Genomic DNA, 22454 nt, shown 5'->3' on the forward strand with positions numbered 1-22454 from the left:
ATATATTTCAATATTCTGATCTATATTTTAAAATGTGTGCGCTATGGAGGCAACAGGTTATGGCATTTGTCTGAAGAGAAACAGGTTTCTCCAACTGAGTTGGTCCCCTAAATTCTCTCTAAAAAACAGGAGCAAACATGTCCAGCCTCAAATCTCATCTCTAGGATGCTCGGCCAGCCCTTCTATTTTGGCATTGAGTTTCATACTGGTTGGTTTTCTGGATGTGGCTCATGTCCAGAGCTGATGGTGGTTCAGTAGCAGAAGGGAAAGCACAAATCCTGCCTCCACCCTGACCTGCTGCCCTGTGATCTCAGCTAGAACATTTGTTTCTAATGATTATAAAGGAAATAATGGATATGGAAAGCAAATCTTGAATCAATACAGAAAGCAACCAACACTGACAAAGATGACTTCAGGGTGCATAGCATATGAAAGCTCTCCAAATCTCTGGATATTAATTTGATGCCTTCTGCTGTCCAAAGCAGAACAATTTAACTTTATTAAACATTTTGAAGGTGACCCCAAGGATACAGAAATAGGAGATTTACAATAATGCTGTACTATAGAATGTCAGGGGCTGATGGAAAAAAACAAGGGTGTAATTGCTCCTGAAGATTTCTTGCTGCAGCAGGTGAACTCAAATATGAAGTCATTTAACCTCTTTTGCTGCACATAAATTGCATCCACATGCTTTCCCTAAGAGGGCCAAGTTGCAATCAAAGCCAGAACTTTGCAAAGAGCAGGTTTAAAACCATAGGAGACTAGACAGCTTAGTTGCAAGATAAGCAAGCAAAGGTAATTTTAACAATTTGAAGACCTCTGCAGCCCTGAAAACAGCACTACCGAGCCCCCCGTATTTCGGAGAACGCTGAATATGGCATTTCTTTTCATTTTAGCGTATGGGTAACAGGAGGCTGTGACCAAACATGTGGTACAGACATCTCAGCTGTGGCAGATGTCTGGTCAGCTCTGACTGCACCTCTGCCCACCCAGGATGGCACAAATGGAGCTCAATGAAGGAGCAGAACCAACATCTCACCTTTTGTAGAGCAACATCCCTCTTGCTGCACCTCTGTAACCGTGTGGAAATTACAGAGTGAGAGAAGCTCTGAGAACAGAGCCTGGACCCCGAGCGCAAAGCTGAACACACCACACTGTCAGGGAAGTTTCAATGCAAATTTGGGGCTGCTCAGTGGCTCATTTCCATACTGGCTTGTCTCAAGGCTTCTTTAAATCCACTTTTCAGCATTGCAAAATGTTTGCATCTGGAACCCCATGAGCTACTCCAAGGAAATGGAGCTCCAGACACATGGATGACTCCCTAGTCTGACCTATATTCTAAAACCAGGTCCAAACTACGTGTTTTACAAAGGATGCACTTTCAAAGACACTTTTATGACAATTTCAAAAATTCCTCTTCACCAGGTTTGTGATGGGAACTCCGTACTCTGAATAGAGAAGAACCTGGGGGCACAGACTTGTGGGGCAGAACTTGCTTGGAAACTTAGGAAGACATTTTTAGTTTTGAAAACCTTCGGCAAAAGACAGTAATTCTCATGTTAGGATAGTCACTGCACTCAATAAAACCCTAGAAACATGAAGTGACTTAGTGCAGGCATTAATCAAGTGGGTGAGATACTGGAAATCCCTCTGGTTTATTTGGTGTTGTCATTCTTGGCTCCTTGTGAAAAAAACATTTACAGACACACTTGGAACCTCGTGTTTGCCAGACTGGTATGCAAGTCAGTGCAATGGTCTGGGGAAGGGATAATCCTCCATCTCCCCTCCCCCTCAATCCTCCCTTCTAGGGTCATTTAACACACACAGGCTTACAATATCAGAGATTCCAACACGGATTTAACCATTAATGCTCTCTGGGAAATTTCATATGATAAGTCATATGAATTTCTTTCCTTTACCAGTTAAGGATGAACTGTAACAAAACCAGGTTAGCCTGCCTATCATGTTTTCAACACTCACCCTTCTCTCTTGCAGGTTTTACACTGGGCAGTCACACAGGTCTAAATGACATGCGCAAGGGGCAGATGTGGAAGAGTGGTCAGCCTTCATTTGCTGACAACAGACTTCTCACAACCAACATTAAAAGTCTTTCACACACTGAAAACAAATGAGAACATTCCCAGCTCAAGGATTTCTAGGTTAAGACCAGATCTCGAAATGAAGCAAGCCAACCAAACTCTGCCAGATCTGGATCTTGCTCATTCTTTTCAAGCTGCCTAATCCCGTTATGAAGTTAAGTTGTAACAGGGAATTTAAATCTTAAATACATGAGATACCGAGCAAGTTTTCAATCCCCTTTTCTGGTTCAAATCTCAGCTGATATCTACCAGTATATTTATACTGGATGAGATTTACACTAGATTACTTATATCTAACTATGCCTCATGACCAAAAGCAAGCAAATAAAGGAAGGAAAATTGCAGAGAAAGATGTCTTTATATCAAGAATGGGACAAAGAACTACACCTAGACAGAGAGCTTAAACCAATCTTCCTGTAATTGTCCTGACATTGCCTTCAATAGCTCTTTTAAGCATTGACTTGTTGCTGGAAGGTGCCCCCAGAGAAACAAAGCACAGTGATGCCAAAGACTCACTACCGTGTTTCAGAGGATGAAATGTGTCAATTTAAACTCAAAGATAGATTAAAACTACTGGAAAGTGGGATGGGGAATTGCTTTCAGCTTCAGATTTTTTTTTCCTGCAGGCATAATTTAGTGCAGCTGATGTGACACAGTTTGGTAAAAGCTGTTGGAATGGTGCACGCAAGCCTGAAAACACTTCAGGATGATCCTTACAGCCTGCAATTAGTAAAAGATGCTTATGCTTTGTGAATGTCATCTGCTGAAGAGCAGTTTACCCCCAGGAGTTGCCTCCCCACTTCTTTACCCTCCATGGTTTTTCAGAAGATCCAAACCTGAGCATGTTCTCAGCCTCATCCAGACTGGAGCAGGGACAGGACTGAGGAAGGAGCTTTAAAGGCTTCACTGAAGCCATCACAAAAGGCTCTTTCAGGAACAGGTCTGAGCTAACAGGAAAGAAACAGCCCAGAACTGTGGGGAGGGGGGACTTTTTTGAATCCTTCTCTGGTTTCTGGAGCATGGCACGCTTTGCATGCCCAGTCCCCTTTCAAAACACTACGGATGTGGCAGGCATCAGCACACAGCTATTCCAAGTTCTGATGAAGGTGCCTTCCTACAAGGCACCTTCTCTCCTTAGCAGCAGAGTCCAGGGATGTGTCAGGGCTGGGAGAGTGCAGGCAAAAGTTGCTGCTCAAGTCTTTCCTGCTATGATGATTTTGCTATAATGAGCTACAGCAGTTTTATAGTCCCCAAATAAAACCAGAAAAAAGAGTCGGACTGTGACCTCAAGGAGACAAAGTAATAACAACAGCAGCAAAATGTGAGAAAAGCTGATTTTCCTTTTAAAATCCTGCCATAATTCATGATATAAAGTAGCACAGAGTTCTGGCTAATTAAATAATTTGACTGCAGTGGAGTTTTGTGTCCCTGAGCTCCATCTGTAAACATGAGCCAGAGCATTTTCCAGAACACCTCATGGTAGAAAGGAAGCAGGAAGAAGAAAGCAGCCAAGGAGCAGATGCTATGACTCTGGCTACAGGGGAATCCAACACTTGACCAAGGGTCAGTGATTTATACCACAAGAATGTTAATGACTACCAGCATGATGATCCAGCTCTTTGGTGAGGTCTTTCCTATACCTTCAAAGGACACTGAATAGGTTTTCTTTGAGAGCTGGGAACAGCTATGGCTTGGTCCAACACATCTCAATGCACTGGGCTCATCTCCAGAAATTAGGACAGAAGTTTCTGCTCCTGCTTTTTCATCCCTGTTCACAATGCAACCATAAACCCAGTCCCATTTTTACCTACTCCCTGAATGACCACTATAGACGCACTAAGAGAGAATTAGCCTTTGATCTCAAAGGACAGCTGTCCTTTTTAACACTTTTGGTGCCAAGCAATGCATAAGAGTGCAACAACCACCTTCATTTCTACACACTCAGGACAGTGCTCTTAAAACTACGCATGTGCAATACAATTTTCTAGTTGGTAGAAACAACAAAAAACTGAGATCCAAACCAAGACCTTACCTTAATGCCCCCAATCCTGTGCTCCCCTTTGAACTCCTTGCCATTTTTCAGCCAGTAGATGGAAGGGGTTGGGTTTCCACCCGCCGGGCATCGGAAGCGAACGGTGTTGGCGGCGGGAACTGCCAGCAGCTTCTTCTCCATCTTATCTGGCCGGGTCCAGAAGGGGACACCTGAGAAAGGAAAAACCAAGCTGAACAGGCGCCTTTCTGCAGCAGAGGATATCAGCTGGTGAGCAGATGCATTTGAGGAGTCTTTGGCATGTGCAGATTGACAGTTAAATTGCTACCTGCTGCCCTTAAGATAAATGACACAGAAATGCTTTCCAGCTAAATGACTCTCATTGACATAGAGAGGGTGTTTGCATTTCAGTTTTGTAATGAAAGGTTCATGACCAGGTTCTTGTCTTGGTAATGCCAGTATAAATCTAAAGTGGCTCCTTTCAAATCAACAAGTAGAGTTATCCCAGATCAGGATGAGAATCTGGCCTCAGTGTGTAAAAAGATACAGATGTACCTTTGGGACATTAGTAGCCAAGAAGCATAAACAGCAGAAAGAAGTTAGAACTGTAAAAGAATGTTGATGGGCCAGCAAGGGAGCAGACAAAATGTATGAGCTGAGTGCACTGGAAAATGTTCCTCCTCAGCGAGTACAAATGTAGTGTAGCCTCCTTAAGGGAAGGAAAGAAAAAAAAACGCGCCAGTGCCAAACTGGTTTATCATGTTTATGTTCTTTAAGTACAAGTGATTTTAGTTTTAAAGATTCATGTTACCTTTGAACAGGGATAAATTTTAAAACACCAGTGTTAGCATGAGATACTTTTTATAATCTGCCTCAAGTACAGCTACGTTCCTTGGCTGTGTTACAAACATTACATATTAACTCCAAATTAAGACAGCAGCAGCGGCAAACTCATTATGCTGGGAAGAAAGAAAAAGTTTTTTTTTAAAAAAGCCTCCCAAGCTTTCATTTCTGCTTAAGGCAACACTGCATAGCTGCACATGCTGTGTTTCCCCTGCCAGACCAGGGCCACATCCAGCCCCCAGATCTGTGCTCCACACCAAAGGCAAAGGGAGATGGGGGCAGGCAGTGTCTGGGCTGCAAAATAGCGAGAAGGACGGCAAGGAGTGTAAATGGCATCTCCTCCAGTTGGGTAGGAAAAACTCACAGACATGGAGCACCTGCTGCAGAGGCACATGTGCTTCTGGCCAAGACAAACTGAAGGCACTGGTCTACGACAGCCACCAAAGCTGTTGGGACAGCCTTGCTGCAGCCTCTCCTGCAGTGGTGACAATGCTCAGAAACACCAGCCAGCATCACAGCTCCATCTCAGTGCTAGTCTGAAGCCCCTACAATTCCCTGCTTAATGACAAGCATGTACAAAGTTTTCCCTCTTGCTGCATCCCTTTGAGATGCATGGGAGCTGCTCCCTTTCTCCAGCACTCCCTGATGCATTTGGCTGCATGATACCCATCCCGTTACAACTGCAGTAAGTCAGAGATTGACCCCTCCTTGGTTTAAGTCCCCAGTGTCCCCCACGCAGGCTCCCTGCTGCATTCCAGCTCCAAGGATATTGCAGGGAAGGTCATACAGCTCAGCCAAGGCAATCCATGCACCCATTGTTTTTTAGCACCTGCCAACACTCTCCCCATGTTTCCTCCACCTTGCAAAGCTCATGAGGAACCAGATGCCAGGAGCTCCATCCAGAATACCCCTCCACATGCTAGAGACAGCCCCGCTGGGCACACCTCATGTCCCATCTGCTTCCCTAGCTCTGCAGTGGCATGGCTGGTCACAGGAGTCTCAGTAACACCATCTCAGGGAGGGAAATCCAGTACTGAGGGTTTGCATCTGCCCTCAGCCTGCCTTGCACAACAGTGTGATGCTATCAGAGTCAGCCCCACGTATCAGAGGGATCTGCGCTCGCACATCCCGCGTACGCCTCATGTTTCAAATAACGAAACTGCTTAAGGCCCTTTTCTTGCCAGGATCCTGCAGGAGCATGGCTGGCACAAACAACAGCAAAAGGAGGAATCCCCACAATTCCCACGGCCCTGGAAAATCCCAGCCACAAACTTTGCTGTGAACACACAGCACATCCAGGAGGCCTGAAGTACTGCATGATAAAGTGAGCTAAAATGGGACGTCATGCAGCCATCTACCAATCCAGATGGCAGAACTGCACAAAAATGGGGAATATTCCAAAAAACATTAGATGAGAGGGTGCAACCATTAAGGAACGGGTCTTGATGGTAAAAGGATGATGCTGTTATAGCATGAAGGAAGGGCAGAAACCAAGCAAAGACTGGGCAAATCCCCAGGCAGCAACAGGGGAGTGAATGCAGAGGACACTTGGGGTGGTGTTGGGAAGGCTGGAGAGGAGAGAGCTCTAGAAACCCATGCTGGTCCTTGGTTTCTGAAGCCTGGGCCATTTTCTGGCCAAATGCCTCCTTTTGGCATTTGATTTTCTGGGGATGTTACAAGAGGTGAACAGGGCTACAGGAGAGAGGTATGGCAAAGGCCAGGCACAGATGGAAAAGTCCCCTTTTGCCACCACCACAGAGGGCAGACAAATAACCTGTCCTGTTGCTTGATTAACATATCTGTCCACAAGAAATCCATTTTATGTTGTTGGTGACAATCATCTAGGTACAGAGGTGTAATTACATCACATGGTCACCTGGTCACAACCTGGTTCCTTCTTTTGCTTTTTGGGGCTCTTCCCTTTTACAAAACATCTGCATGTGCTGCAGGGTGTTTTATCACATTTTTTCATTCAAAAGATGAGTTTGAATCTCACAGGAGATCCATCAACCCATTGGCTGCAAATGTAGTCACTGAAGCCAAGGGGGATTTTGCTATCAGACATCAGAGAGGAGCAAGATGGAGCCCAGGAAAGTTTCCAGCTGGGGATATTCTCCATATGGAGCAAATGCAGGATTCACTCCTGCCTGCTGCAATTAGACACGACTTCTTCCCTGAGTTCTTTCCCTCATTTCAGTGTTCTTCTGTAAGATTCAGGGCTTGCCAGGGCTGGGCACCCCTGGATTACTGTGCCAAGACTCAAACAGGGCATTGCTCTCAAGTCAAACTGGAACTGGAAGAAAGCATCTACACATTGAAAACAGTGCCTTTGTTCTCACTTGCAGGAGCAGCGAACAAAACATCCCCGCTTTTGCTTTGCTCTGCCCTCTGAGTCCCTTCATTACCACTTTTTAAGGGCCTGAAAATGTTGCTAACTCTTCTTTTCAAGCAAAGCTCCAGAGAGTTTTAGGAGCGGGAAAAGAAGAAGGATGAAAGGAAAATTTTCTAGACTAGCTCTCTGTAAATTAATTACCAGCAATGGTTTTGCATGTGCAGGTGTGGAAAAAAAAAGGGGACCCCCAAACATTATCACCAGCCCTTTCCCATCATCAAACACTAAGCCTGACGGTCCGTTTTGTTCGTCAAAGACACCGGCCACCCATCCAACTGGAATGACCAATTAAAAAAAACCTGAGAGCAATACTTGGAATAATTAATACAGCCAAGCACTCATTTAGCAATTAGGAGCTGCCACCAAATTCTGAGGCAGACAGAATCAACCCTAATTGTGTAATTTCCCCAGCTGACGCCTCGGAGGACAGAGCCAGATTTAATTGGAGATTATGGGGGCTCTTTGAAGGTGCTGGGGCTGCGCAGCGGGGGCTCCAAACAAACAGATACAAGAGGGGTAGGGAGCACTGGGGCAGAAGCACAGTGTGTGAAAAGGGAGTTTTGTTTTTGTTTCAGGGCCAGGAAAAACAGCTGTAGAGAACAGAGATATTAGAAAGCCTCTTTCTGCAAAGGCAGATCACGGCTTGTGACAAGGCTGTGACAAACGAGCTGATCTGAAGCTGCAGAAGTTTCTCCTTTTCTGCTGCCCATCCCTAAGGGATGCCCTGTTTCTGTGCTGCCCTTCAGAGAGGAAGCTGAGGGTGAGCAGAGCAGGGCACTCCACATGGAATTTGGTATTTCCAGCCCTTAAAATTACCAAGATTGGCTTCAAACTCATGATGCTATTGGAACCAGCTTTCTGAATTCTCCACTATGTGAGGATGAGAAACTCTCTTGAGTAACACAAATCAGAAAAGTAACTTATCATCACGAGGGGCCAGGACAAAAGGATTTTAGTCAGTGATATGCAGTGTGGCAACACTCAGTGAGCCAGTCCAGGCTGGATTGCCTCCCCCTAAATATGAAATACTACCAGTTATACTGACTAGATACCTTTAAGGTTGCTTCCAACCCTAACCATCCTATGAGTCTGTGGTATTTTTCTTTTGCATGAAAGCATTTATTGCCTTTCCTCCTCTAACTACTGACCACAGCTGTGTCTGATGCCTGAGCGGGGGCTCATACACCCCATCAGTAGGGCACATTTCTGCCACAGGAGATAGAGGACTTGGGTCTTTGGGCTGTTCGCAGAACATGGCACTGGCTACACCGTGTGTGCCTGCCTCGGATGGTCCTTCAGCCCCTGCTCCTGGTGGGATGTCCTGGCAGTGGTGGTACCAGGCTTAACAACACAGCTCCCCAGACTGAGGAGACCTCTGAGGGTTAAGTGGAGGATCTGACATCAAAGAAAGCAACATAAAGCACACCTGTGTCACAAAATATCACCACGAGGTTTCACCGCACTGACACATTAACCTAATCAACCATTTTTAAAGCAGAAGAGAATCCAACTTTTTATAACGAGACCTTTAAGCAAAGCCAGCCATTACCTTCAGATCTAAAACCAGAGACAGCCTCAAAGTCAAGAAGACCCAGAAAACAGGCTATAAATACATGTGGTGAAATTTGTGTTTTCCTTTCCAGTGAAGAAAAATTTCTTTCTGTACCATAAGCCAGCTGATGTTTTGTGATACCTGTTGCTAAGAGATTGAGTTCTCTATAAACATAAAAAACTGTACAGAACAATCAGTTGTCCTCATCAGAAGCTGCTATGCAGCAGGAAAAAATCCTGACCAAACCAGACCTTCCCTATGTCTATACCATTCTTCAGCAGGTACCAGGAGTCCTGAGCACCTCTGCAAAGGTGCCTGTCACCTGGCAGGATCTGGCCTCTAATTAGAAGCTATCAGAAAACCACTAATTGCTGCTGATGGGTCTGCTGGCACTGTAACTCACCATTACTGTCCACACTCTGCACACACAGCAGTATTAACTCACTGCAGTGGCAGATCTGTTTGAAAGAGTCCTGCATGTGCAATGTTATGGGCAGGAGAGATTTTCCAGTCATGTTGAACTTCTGCCAATGTACATAGTTGATTGGGAGTTCAAATGCAAAGACATTTATTTATTAAAAATACATACACATGGGCAGCTCACTCTGTAGATGTATAAAGAGCAGAATAAAACCCAGCACTAACACCTCTGAAGCCTGTAATGATCCTGATTAATGCTATTGCACTTAAAGAAAGCAGCACTGGGATTGAAAGAGATTCACTGTGAAAGCACCAAGCACTGTCCTGGGACTCTCTCTTCCTCACAGGAATGAAAGAAAAAGCCAGTAAAGCCAAAGAGGTTGCTCTCACTTATGGCATCAGTAAATTTGGCCCTTGGCTAATGTATGTTTTGTACTCTGACCCCTATCAAGATGCTGGTAAGGACCAGAATCAGAATAGTTAAAAGCAAAGCAGTCAAGGTTTGAAATGCTATACAACTGGTGTAACATCAGTGCAGCAAAAAGTAAAACAAATATATATATACATATATATACATATACATATACATATACATATACATATATATATATATATATATATATATTTACATGCAAGGAGAATTTATAACTACTCATTTATTCACATTCTCAGATTCTCAGCATCAAATCTTCAAAAATACAGTAGGATTCCACAGCAGCAATACCAATCTGGCAGCTGTTTCTAAATTGTTAGGTAGATTTCATCATGGTTCCATCCTAAGGTCACTGATTTCAACACAAAGCTGCTGTGTGGCTACATGAGCACCCAGATGAGCTGCACTGCTTGGGAGCCACAGCTCCTGCAAAGAAAAGGACTCTGTATCCCAGAAAAATGAATTACCTGTATCTTCTGACTCATCATCGTCATCCTCATCATCACCTGACGAAGGGGAATCTGGAAAGAGACAAGAAAGAAGTGAAGCAGAAGGAGGATGGCATGTGGGGACACTGCTGGATGAGGCTGTTGGTGTCACACAAGGGACATCCAAGTGATGGCTGACCCTTCCCTGCAGCTCCACCAGCCCACCCCTCTGGTGCTGCTGGGCCAGGCACAACTGCACAGGAGCTGTCTCAGCCGAGAGAGAGGTGCCAAGAGCTTGCCAGCGCTCTGAAAATGTGGTCCAATGTCAAATACTTCTCCTATGTGAAACGTTCTCTTCCTCATAAATACAAAAGGAATTCTAAACCGGAAAATTTCTTTTTGCAGAACAAGTTCTCTGACTGCTTTTTTTTCCTTCCCTCTAGCATTCACTCTGAAGACTTTTTATTTTACTGTTCTCAAAACAACAGGTCAGCATTTTTAATTCACTTTCCCTGCATTTTTCTTTTAACTCAATATCCTCCTGCCACACCTCCCTTCATTAACTCCTTGTTCAAACACTAAGACCAAAACTTTTGACCTTCTTGCAATCAAACCTCTCTCCATCAACATTTTGATGGCTATTCGAGTTCGCTTTAGTTATATTCCTCCCACAGAGGGACATCAAGGCTGTAACTCAATACAGGTAAACAGGTGGGAATTTTCCATCTGTATCTCTCCAAAACATTCTGAAGTGTTTTTTTAATGTGGTCTAACATTTCACCTTCTCCAAGCTGTCCACAATGAAGGCTCAGTCCCTCTTCCCCCCATCAAGTGACTACTGTAAATGTAAATGCCATTATCAAATAGCAGCTTAGTGCTTGATTTAGTTTACACAGTTTAGCTTAGTACAGTTCAGCATCTGGAAGACTTAGCACCACTGATGTTACATAATCTCCAGGAATTTTTCTTTCAAATAAAAGCAAAATGCTAACAACCCAGCAGCCTTTATGTTCTGAGACAGTGGTAAGAGAACTTGGCCTTAAACACTAGAAAACAGGAAACATTATGAGTGTTCAACATGTGGCCAGAAATGTAAAGAGCTGCTTTAGATCAAGCCAGGCAGGACATCCTTCATTGCAAGATGCACTTGAGTTTTCTACTGTTTTCTGACTAGCACAGTGGAGGTAAAAATGGAGAAAGAAAAAGGTGGGGAGGGTATAAAAAGAGGGAAAAAGAAGGAAAGCTAACAACAAATAGTTCCTCCCTGCAGAATCTGGAATGGCCTTCCAGGCACTTTCACCATCCACAGAAGCAACACAGGAAATATCTCCCTGCCTTGGACTGCAGGGGCTCATGGTGCTTCGCACCTTCTCCTTGGCAAAGCCTCAAGGACGACTCCAAGCACGTCTCTAACTGCAAATCCACACTTGAGGTCCTGCTGGCAGCAGAACTAGGGAAATGCCATGGGGCTTGCTGAAAGTGAAGTGGATGTTTAGGTGTTCTGGCTGATCCAGCAGGTTTACTCAAGTCAGGCAGAAACTGAGCCAAATCCCCACGAGCATCGACAGAGAAATCAGCACCTTCTCAGCTCTGCTCTCAGATTTGGTTACCCACATATTAACACATGATTATAGTTTACTTCTGCTTTCCAATGAATCCATCATGACCAGAGGAGTAAAATCAATTTTTAAACTAATTCAAAATCATTTTCACAAGGTTGAGGGAAGTCTTTGACTTTGCTTGTTCTTAAGATGAGAAGTGCAGCTTAGATTTTAAGACCAAATATCCCATATTCACAGCTACTGTCCTATTCAAGTTACTAAAACATCACCTTTTTCAAAAGGTGACTAAAAATTATAACCTGTTTATCATTTACTAAAACAGTAATCCTTAGCAGAAGTTGTTGAAGTATTGGCAAGAACTGCTCAAAAGGGCTTTAATTATGAATGAAAAGGGACTTAATTTGTTCAGTCACCCGTTTTGTAGTGCTTGGCCTTGGGTATTCTGAAAGCTCTGTTTGCTGGTACCAGCCTGCAGTCCATGCTCATCACAGGGGTGCTGCTCAGCCACTATATCCAAAGGCTGTTCTGTGCATGAAATGGCTGCAGAAATGGAGCTTCTGCCAACAGGGCTGGATATCAGTTTGGGCATGCAGCCCCTACACAATCCTTTCCAAGTGCTCAGGTTTTTAGGGGACAGTATGTTTCTTTTTGCAAACAAGCAAAACACTCAAGCCCTTGTCTGTCAAGGGAGGAATTTTAAAGAGATCAAATCCTGACATAATCAGCCTGGTTCTCAGCCCTTGAATGCCAGCTCCAGCATCTACTTGCTCTGCTTCCAGCATCAAACATCCCCCTGTGCACAGTCAGAGCCACTGCAGCGCAGTCAGTTTGTTGCAGACTCAAATCTCACGGCTCTGTGTAGGAAAATCCTCATATGCCCCCAGGACATGGAAGCATTCTCAGAATGGAACTTGTATGTGGATCAGCTATTCCAAACATACCTAGCCTAGCTTTGCTCACTAAAGAACAGAGATCAGAGCAATTCCAGTCTGTTAGTAAAGCTTTAAACCAGTTTAATGCAGAGAACAACTCCAGCCCCAAACATCAGATATCCACATGAACACCTGACCAGATACCTGAGCTAATTGCTGGCATTACCTTTAAGAACTGGGGACACAAACCACAAATCTCTGATCACAATCTCATCTCTGCAGTGCCACACTGAGCAATCAATACTAATTATGAAGAAATATCTGAGTATATGAGAGGCGCCACTATTGCCACATAAAGCAGAGCTTCAAAGTTTAAAACAAGTGCTGCTGACAGCTAAAAAGAAGGCTCCCACATTACCAGCACTTTGGTGGTAATGACAGTGGGCTAATAGAATCAAAGACTCATAATGTTGTCAGAAAGCAGGTTCAGGTTACTCGCTAGTTCTTAAGCTGTTATTAGCTATTATTAGTGAAGAGGAAAAATACAGGGGCTTAAACTTTTTAAAAGCAGAGGATTATCAGTCCTTCCACTATTAAAAACAATTTCTCACTTTACAAACTTTTGGGGCTGGCAGCTGTTTCATTTGAGCATGTAACCAGCTGCCCTCTCCTGCCTCCCTGCTGCCCCTTGAACTCAAAAGCATTTTCATGTCACTTAGGAAAATAAGAGAAGAGTAACATTTCTAACAACCTGCAGTTTGCTGGATAGTTCCAATAATCGTACCTAGTTAAAGAAAACCTTTCAAGGGCCAAATACTTCTTTAACCATTTAATTGATATGACCTTGAAGCATTCACAGCAATCTCCAGTAACGCTCAATAAAAAGCAGATGTTGCTGAAGGCTTGGTGAAACGAGCTTTTATTCTCATGATGGTTTTCTCTCACACAAAATCCTATTACACAAGAAAGTTCTCTATGGAGTGGTTGTGATTCACAATCACAAACATCTCTGTGTTTGGTTTTCAGACAGAGACTCTTACTTTTTGAGGGAACTCAACCTTTGGAGACAGGACCTGCTATTCAAGGATTCTTGAAAAACCTCCAATAGTTTAAGGGCAAATGAAAGTTTTCAAAACCTGAGATCCCAAAGGGACTAATTCTCTTGAAAATTCAGGCTTTTAACCTGTGATCGGCAGAGTTTTTATCTGCTCACAGTGATCCACCTACCAATGCACCAGCCTGAAATCATGAAAATGACCTTTGTGTTGGTGGTCAGCTATCTGCAAACAACAGATTTTTCTGGCACTCTGTGTTTAGTGATCCAGGCTTGGACAGCTTGTAGTTGTTCTGTTCTATCATTCTCATCACAAAAAATATGGCCAAGCAAATGACACCATGTGCTTTGCTAACACAGCACTTGTTTGCAATGTATGAATCCCAGTAAGTAACTTTGATGAAGCACATATTTTGGATATACACAGTTTACAGATAAGCTACCTCTAGCACAAGCTAGCAATTTGTGATAACTGTGATGGAGGGCAGAGATTTGCCAGCTACAACAGAGAAACAGTCTTCAGGAACTTCCAGCTCTTACATGCAACTTTGCCACTGATTTGTCACATAACATAGAATACATCATTTAACCCCTGTGAACCACAGTTCACTCACTCACAAAAAACTTCAAAGCCACAAGTAGCATTGCATCTATCTGAGTGCTAAGGGGGATTTGAGGTTTCATCTGACCAGCACCCTTTCTAAGCCTCTCTCAGTATTAACATCAAGGTTCAGCATTTGGTATGGACACACAAGCATTCTTCAGTTGGTTTGCTTTGCCAGTCTAATCACTGCCAGGAGTTACCAGGAAGGTACAGACCTTCCAAGGAAAGACAAACACCACAAACCACCAGTCGTGCTGAACATGTGAAAGGGCAAAAATTAAAAAAAAAAAAAAGAAAAAAAAGAACAGAAAATCACTGAAAACAACTGCATTTCTGCACATACCTGTAACTCTAACTGTAAAGTTTCCCAGGACCTCATTGGAATGCCTTGGCTTGCAACTGTACAGCCCCGAGTCATCATATGACACATTGATTATCTTCAACAGTTTTTGCCCAATATGAGTTCTGTTGGTAGGTGCAATTCCAATACCATCTTTAAACCAGAAAACAGACACAGAAGAGCCTTGGGTGTTGCAGGAAAGTTCAATGGTATCTCCATTTCCAAACACCAACTCTTCCAGAAAGGCGGTCTCGCTCCTCAAGTATTCTGCAAAGGGAGAAAGAAATAGAGATGAATCAATAAGAGCAGAGATAGAAGAGTATTTAAAAAATAAATCTATCTTGTATTTGCTCTACTGATGCTTCCATGTGCCCAGACCTTCCCCTTGCCTACCACAGGCTATAAGAGAAAAATGTACTGCTTTTCTCTTTTTGTCATTTGTGTTTTTATTCTTGTGTAAATGTAAAGATTTAAAATATAAAAATGCTGCAGTCAATAGCCTTGCAGGGTAGAAAGAAAGGATTCTGGGAGCCTGAGAAGGTGGTATTTCATGGGAGGTATTGTCTCGCAGGAGGCTAAGCCCACAAAGAACCTTTCCTCATACCATGGCAGCAATTCCAACTCAAATATTTTATGGTTTGGCCAGAATGCTGTGGTGTTCATGCAGTCAGAGGTTTAGGGCATTGGGTTTTTTCCCTTTCAATAATTTTTTTCCCTGAAAGCATATACTTTTAGTAAATCAAAAAAGAAGACTGAGCTCCATGCAGAATCTCCTTGCTATCAGACCAGCACTCATTGATACATTTGAGCGTTCACCCATGGTCTCTCCTCAATTGGGATATATCTCTGGGGAAAATATGGTCAAGAAATATTCTGGTTTAAATGTTCAAGTTTTTTCTTCCTTCTTCTAGACTATGAGGATTTTTTTTCACTGGTACAAACCTTGGCTTCACATTAAAAAGCCCTGTGGACAGCTTTGCACTTGCAAGACTTAAGTACTGGTCTAACTTTGATGGAACCTCTTACTAATTTCATCTACTGGAAAACAAACCCCACACAACTGTACAAGCCCTCCACACTAAACACAGTTCTACCAAAGCTGTTTGCCAGATGATCAAGCCTTGTATATTTTGGCTTTTGTATTATAAACCCACTGAACAGGAACAAGCCCAGACTAAGCACAGCCCAAACTGTACTGGTTAGCTGTTGAAAAGGAAGTAACTCTTTTTCAAAAACCATAATGAACCTGGGTTAATGACAAAGCAACAAGGAATTTTTATAAAATGTATACAGGGAATGCTGGAATGAAGAGGAAAGTAAGACCCAGCAGATGGACTGGGGTCTCAAGCTTCTTCTGTGGAATGAAGCAGCACCTCTTGTTTCTGACAACTTGATTCTGGCATCTCTACCTTTAATCTCCCCAGCAGATGTTGTGATGCAAAGTTTGGCTCTAGTGACTTCATTTGTACTGACTGGGAATAATCTCAGGGTAGATGTAGCAGCGAATTAAAAGAAGAACACTACAAATGGTCTTAATCTCACTTCTGTTAACTGTTTTTCAAACTTTTGTTTATATACTTATGGCTTAAAAAATAAACAGGACCCAAAATGGAGATCTCCACAAAGTATTTAAATGGGCACTCAAATGCTTTTAAGCACTTTGCCAACCGTGACCTTGGAGAACCAATTTTTACTCTCATTCCTTATATAGCTTTCAAGTCCAAAGATAAGTGTGAAAGCAGAGACAGTCTCATTTCCATGCTTGAAACAGCAGGAGTTCAAAGCAGGGAAGCAAAGCTCACATCTCCCACAGGGTGGCCAGAGTCCAGCTCCTCCTTCCTGCCCTCCAGCTGCATGTGCCTGGTGTTTCCAACACCTTTTCAACAAGAGACACCAAGACATGAAGGAGACATGAAGGAGACATGAAGGAGACATGAAGTTGCCCCCTTCTGAAGCCAACTCTCCAGCTGTAAAAAAATGGGAGGTGACACAGCCAGGACAGCTCAACCCAGCTGACCCAAGGGATATTCCAGACCATATGACACCATGCTCAGCAATAAAGCTGGAGGAAGAAGGAGGATGGGATTGTTTGGGGTGGTGGCATTTGTCGCTCAGTCACACTATGAGGGAGCCTGGCTGTCCTGGGGATGGCTGAACACCTGCCCTGGGGAAGTGGAGAACTAATTCCTTGCTCTGCTTTGCTTCTGTGTACAGCCCTTACTTCTCTTATTACACTGTCTATATCACCACCCTTATGGGTGCTTTTCTCACTTTTACTCTTCCAATTCTCTCCTCCATCCTCAGAGTTGGGGTGAGCAAGCTGCAGTGTGGGGCTGAGTTCCCAGACAGGATTAAACCATGACACACAAATATAAATTACCAGGGAGTTAACCCATGTAGGGGCTAGAGGAACCCACTCTGACACTTGCCAGCAGAGCAGGGATTAACACATTTGCAGCTTTAACAGGCTCTTTGAGAGAAAGAGGCAATCTGGGTTGTGGGCTCCCAAGGTATGACTAAAACTCCACAAATTATTAGTCTAGCCAAAGCAGTAATGACTTGAGAACCACCAAGAGATGCCTCTGATGGAGATCAGCGCCTGCAGCGTCACCACTGCTCGTAGCAAACACACTACAGAGAAAGAGACCATTTTTAAGCTGTTCACAGGAGCAAAAAGGCAGCAACTGGCTGGAAACACCTTCCACAATGAGGAGCAGTTGGCCCAGCAACGCTGAAATGCTTTTGTATGTATTCACTTATAAGGATAAGATACTTCATCTCCGTGGCTGCTTGGCTCATCCCAGCAATAATTCACTTTCTGCGTGGTTCACAGCTCCAAGTACTTAAGTGTGTCAGTATTTCCATCAGCTGTCTGCTCCTCTCAGAGACATCAATACTTGATTCTGGCTGAGCCTGGAAATGTTTTACTTTGGTTTTAACGTATGCAGCTCCCAAGTTATTTTTTATTCAGGCACAAAAGGACATGGAAGAGGTGGAGGGTGGTGGGCTATTCCTGGGCTGCTTATGGCCCCCAGAAAATCCAACCTCAAGGCTGCCTGATGCCCTCCTGGGTGTCAGGGACTATTTCCAGATGCTGCTGAGGACTGCTGCTGGGCAGCAAAGGCTCACAGTGAGGGGTGAGGGAGCCCCATGGTCCCATGACAGCTCACAGGGTGCTGGGTTCTGGCTCCACAAAATTTCTTTCTCTTCACCTTTAATTTTTCCCCTGGAACAACTTCCCACAGCCCTACTTTTTCAAACACCAAAGTGTTCAGAGGAGTGTCCTGAGGAACTGTTCCGGTGGGGTACATGCATCCCCCATCACCATCATCCTTTTCCCTCAGTGGGCATCCTGCAGCAGGGGAACACCCACCACAGCTCAGACTACACTGGGACTGCTCCACAGAGCTCTTGAGGCACACAACCTCCTGTACCCCCAGCAGGACATTCCTCACCCCAGCCTGAATCCCAGCAACCCCGAGAGGCTCTCCAGGATTGCTCCACAGCCCAGTGCTGGAATGGACTAAGGCTCAGCTCTAAGCAGATCATACTTTTCCCTTTTCAAGCTGGACAGGCTGTATTTGGCACGTTAACAAGCACAGAGACAGCAGCGCTCCACGCATTTCTCTCGTCAGGTTAATGTGAAATAGTTTCTCATTCTAAGTATTTTATTGCACCAAATCCACTGTGACAGGACACATTATAGGATCACAGAGCAACAGCCATGCCAGAGCTTTCTCCTGTTGAGGTTGTTATCCCATTCCCAAGGGGATCATGGTCCCAGCCAGCAAGCTGGTGAATAATTGCTGGAGGTGTATGAAAACCTCCGGCATTAGGGGGATGAACACAGCCACGGTGGCAAAGAGCATGTACACTGCCTCCAGAGTCAGACCAGCAATGTGTCCTGTCTATTTAGCCCTGGTTTATTCTAAGTAAGTGTCCTACCTGTGTTAACTGAGTATTACTCACCCACTGAATAATATTCAGGTGTTTTTCACAATACCTGTGTGGCTGTTCTTGGGATGGAGTCACTTCCCTACCTCACCTTGGGACTTCTACACTGGGAAAAGCAAACTTCCCAGAAGGGAAATAAAACACTTTCCTTACCAAATATTGTTCATTTAAGATCTGTCTAAATCTAAAATGTAGCCAGGAAAAGTGACAAGTGGCCTCAGTGTCACCTCCCCACAGGAACCATGCCACACATACATATATATATATATATATTTAATATATGTTTTATATTATATATGTATATATAAAAATATATTTTTATATATTTTTATATTTATATTTATTTACGTATATTTGGCAGTGCTTTATGCAGGGCACAGCTTCCCCTCCTTTCTGCACAGATGTGATGGTCCCAGAGGTGGAACATCCCTTTTTGGCTATGGCCCCGTCACCCCAAAAGGCACCTCACCAGCCTGGCACAGCAAATATATCAAATACATGCATGATATTATATGAAGTATTTTGTGTGCATATTTTCTATTATTTATAAAATAAAAAGTATTATAGAAAACCTTCTGTTTTTTCTCTTCCCCAGCTCCTCTGCCCTTGTGGGGTTAAGAGCCTTCTTGCACCCCTGTTCCCAGTGCCAGACTGCAGCCATCCTGGGAAGAAGGGGCTTGCTCTGGCAATCACAGCAGCACAGGATGCTTTGCTGAAGCAGTATCACCTCCCAAAGTGTTTTTGCTGGGTTATCTCCCCTGCTCAGTGGGGCTCACACCCAGAAATAAAATACTGCAAAAATAAAATATCTGTATCTGCAGAAGTCTAAACTGTGATATAAAAACATGTCTTTAGATAATCATGTCTAAAAAGGGTTTGCCTCCATTATTTCACAGAATCATAGAACCACAGAATGGTTTGTGTTGGAAGGGATCTTAAACATTATCTCATCACAACATCCCTGCCATGGGCAAGGACACCTTCCCCCAGACCAGGTCACTCAAAAGTACCACATCATCTTTCCTATATTGCATGTGTTTTCTTGGGAGGAGGCAGTTCTCCTGGAAAAGATTAAAACAGCTGCAATAATAATAATAATAATAATAATAATAATAATAATAATAATAATAATAATAATAATAATAATAATAATAATAATAATGCTGCAAAGTAGACTGTTTATACTGTATTTGTGCTGCAGTGGCCTATGCAATTGTTACCAGACATTTCTTTCAAAGACATTAACAAGTAACTGCGCTGTGTTAAAACCCCGTGGGGGTTTTCTTAGATCTGTTTTAGGAGAAAAGCAAACCTTTTTCCTAGAGAATTAGCAAAACAATAACCAGGTTTAGTTCTGTCATATGCAGCTTTCTTTATAAACAAGAGATTATGGAAAGGAATTAAAAAAATCTCTACTGTTTAGCTTGGCTATCCCTGACTTTGGAAGAGCTTCCAAAATGGAAAAAGCAGATGTTGCAAATCCGCCTTATCTAGGGAGCAACTGTTGACTCTGTTGTGCAAATCCTAATTTACATCTGCATGAAAGGTTTCAGAGATTAAATGGCATTCAAGGAGGAATATTAGCTTTTCTGCCTCCCTCCAGCTCTCCTTTGAATGGATTTACTACTAGCAATTAGCTTTCTGTTCCATCGGCCAAGTAGAAAACAGGATTCATCAGGACTCTACAGTACCCTCCTTTTAATGGACTGTTTTCATAGATCACCCAATTCAGGCACAGAGAGTTTAAAGAAATAAATTGTCACAAAGCTAAAACAGTTACAAAAACACTTTGGCCAGGAGGATTTCCTTCTGACACTTGGAAGCCCTGAGGAGGACAGAAAAAAACCCACCAGAGAATAAACCAAAGGGGTCTCCTGGCTACACCTAAAAAGATGGGAATGCAAACCCCTCCAAGAGGCACAAAGCTTTGGTTGCTGCTGAGAGGCCAGAACTGATCCCAAGCCTTCAGCTGGGGATTGCTGGCTTAAAAGAACAAGCAGTGATGGGGAGTTTTCCTTAAAATCTGGCCAGATTGTACAAGCAAACACTCGGTTCCCCACTGAAAACAGGGAAGCAAACACCCCTTGTGTGTACTAGTTAGCTCAGAGCTCTGCACTGAACTTTTTTAACTTAGCATGGAACTTGTTTTAGAGAAATAAAAGAACTGATAGGAAATGTCTCCACTTCATCAATGGTCCCCAAAGACAGGCAGCAGCAGATGGGAGGCAGCATGGGCACACTGAGTCCCCAGGCTGTGAGAGCTCCTGCTCAGGGTTGCCCATGCAGATGGCACCTGCTCTCCCAGGTGCCAAAGTCCCTGTGCTTTCCTCCAGGAGGGCAGCAATGAGCTGCAGCAATCCTCAGCAGCCCACACTCACAGCGGGGTGACACCAGCCCCAGCCTGGCACAATGAGCACACCCTTGCAGCTGCATCCCACAGGGCACACAGACCACCTCACCCAGCCCTGGTGCCAAACATGGCCAGCCCACACTGCTCCCTGCTCCAGGCAGTGATGGAACTCCCTGGGCTGATCCTTGGGGAGCACAAGAGACTGTGCTGTCATCCTTTTGGTGTCCTGCCTCTTGCTGCCTCTGAAGAGCAGTGGCCAACTTGGCCTCAGCTTTTGCTCAGCACAGCAGGGGCATCCCAGCTTGATGTTGACAGACAGATCCCACCACAAAGCAGCTGATGTTTTACATTCTGCTCTACATGCCTGAGGAAGTCCAAAAAACCCTCATCACTGCAGCAAGCAAGCAACTACCACAAGCCCTTCCAAAGCCAGTGCCAGCAGCTGTGTAAACTGAGGCACAGAACGAGGCTTCCCAGCATCCCAACAGATTGGGCAAGGCTTGCCCCAAATTCCACTGGAGCAGAACTTGGTCCTGCAAACTGTGGAGGTCCTGATCAAACCTGTGCTCTTCAGCATCAGTGCACCACAGCATCCCTCCTACTCCAGGTTACCTGGAGGGGTTTTGCAGGTGACACAGCCCAAGCAATTAGCAGAGTTTGCTGCAAGGACACAGCTTACACAAATGACTGCTCCACGAAGCACAGGGAAAGGAGAGCAGCTGTATCTTTGGGAATATTTTTAAACTTTCTTATAATGTTGCTGAATGATTCTTCTGGTTATTTTTTTCCTGGGCTCTTTCTCTATACCCTCATTTCCTTCCTAAAAATCCTTCAAATACTCATTACTGCTGGAGCTTTGACCTCCAGGGTGGGCTTTCAGCTACTTGATCAGTTCTATCAAAATTTCACCACCTCTCAAGTGCTCTTGCAGATGAATTTTTAAGAAATAAATAAGTTCCCCAGGTTCAAAAGTTTAGGTTTACCTCAGAGGAACTTTTTAAGGGATGCAAATGCTCCTGCTTCCTTTCCAATTCCCAAGCCAGTTTTGCCCTGGAAGCTACTTGTGGTGTTTCTGAAGCGGGCTTTAAGATCACATGGCATCCGAAAAAATTTGCCATAAAGCCCCAACCTTTCCCCTTCGGTTCACAGCTATGCAGCTCCCAAATCCCAGGTCCTCTGTATTTCCCTTGCACTTTTAATGTGCACTCCTCTAATCTTCATTTAATGCAGGCAGCTGGCTGCAAATACCCCCAAACAATGACTTTAATCCTAAGTATCCTGAAGCCCCCCTTTCCTTCCCGCACCAAAACTGAAGGAAAAAAAAGAAAAAGAACAGCCTCAAGACAGCAAGATGGAGAAATCCAAGCTATCCACTGGGCCAAAGGATCAGAAACTCACAATGAGCTAAATTTTGCCGGGTTTGCTAATTAAAAACGGAAGCTACCCCACTTTGGAGCCAAGGCAGGGAGGTGGGGGAGTTCTCATGCTATTCAAAAAATCGGCTTCCAACTGGGACCATATTCACTCCACATTAATTGTCATTCCAACTACGAGTGTCCTA

General features: G+C 44.0%; 1 protein-coding gene across 1 annotated transcript in view; it reads right to left on the reverse strand.

Moving 5' to 3' along the window:
• FGFR3 (fibroblast growth factor receptor 3) overlaps nucleotides 1-14675 on the reverse strand; it is a 34206-nt gene extending 19531 nt beyond the window's left edge. Inside the window, exons 1-3 of the mRNA XM_031062716.1 lie at nucleotides 14593-14675; nucleotides 10197-10250; nucleotides 4132-4301 (exon numbers count right to left, since the gene is read on the reverse strand). Of these exons, the coding sequence (XP_030918576.1) occupies nucleotides 4132-4272 (141 nt within the window). The 5' untranslated portion in view covers nucleotides 4273-4301; nucleotides 10197-10250; nucleotides 14593-14675. The remainder of the gene's footprint in view (nucleotides 1-4131; nucleotides 4302-10196; nucleotides 10251-14592) is intronic.
• Nucleotides 14676-22454: the final 7779 nt, after the last annotated feature.

The sequence above is a fragment of the Geospiza fortis genome, unplaced genomic scaffold (assembly GCF_000277835.1).
Source record: "Geospiza fortis unplaced genomic scaffold, GeoFor_1.0 scaffold730, whole genome shotgun sequence".
Classification (NCBI taxonomy): domain Eukaryota; kingdom Metazoa; phylum Chordata; class Aves; order Passeriformes; family Thraupidae; genus Geospiza; species Geospiza fortis.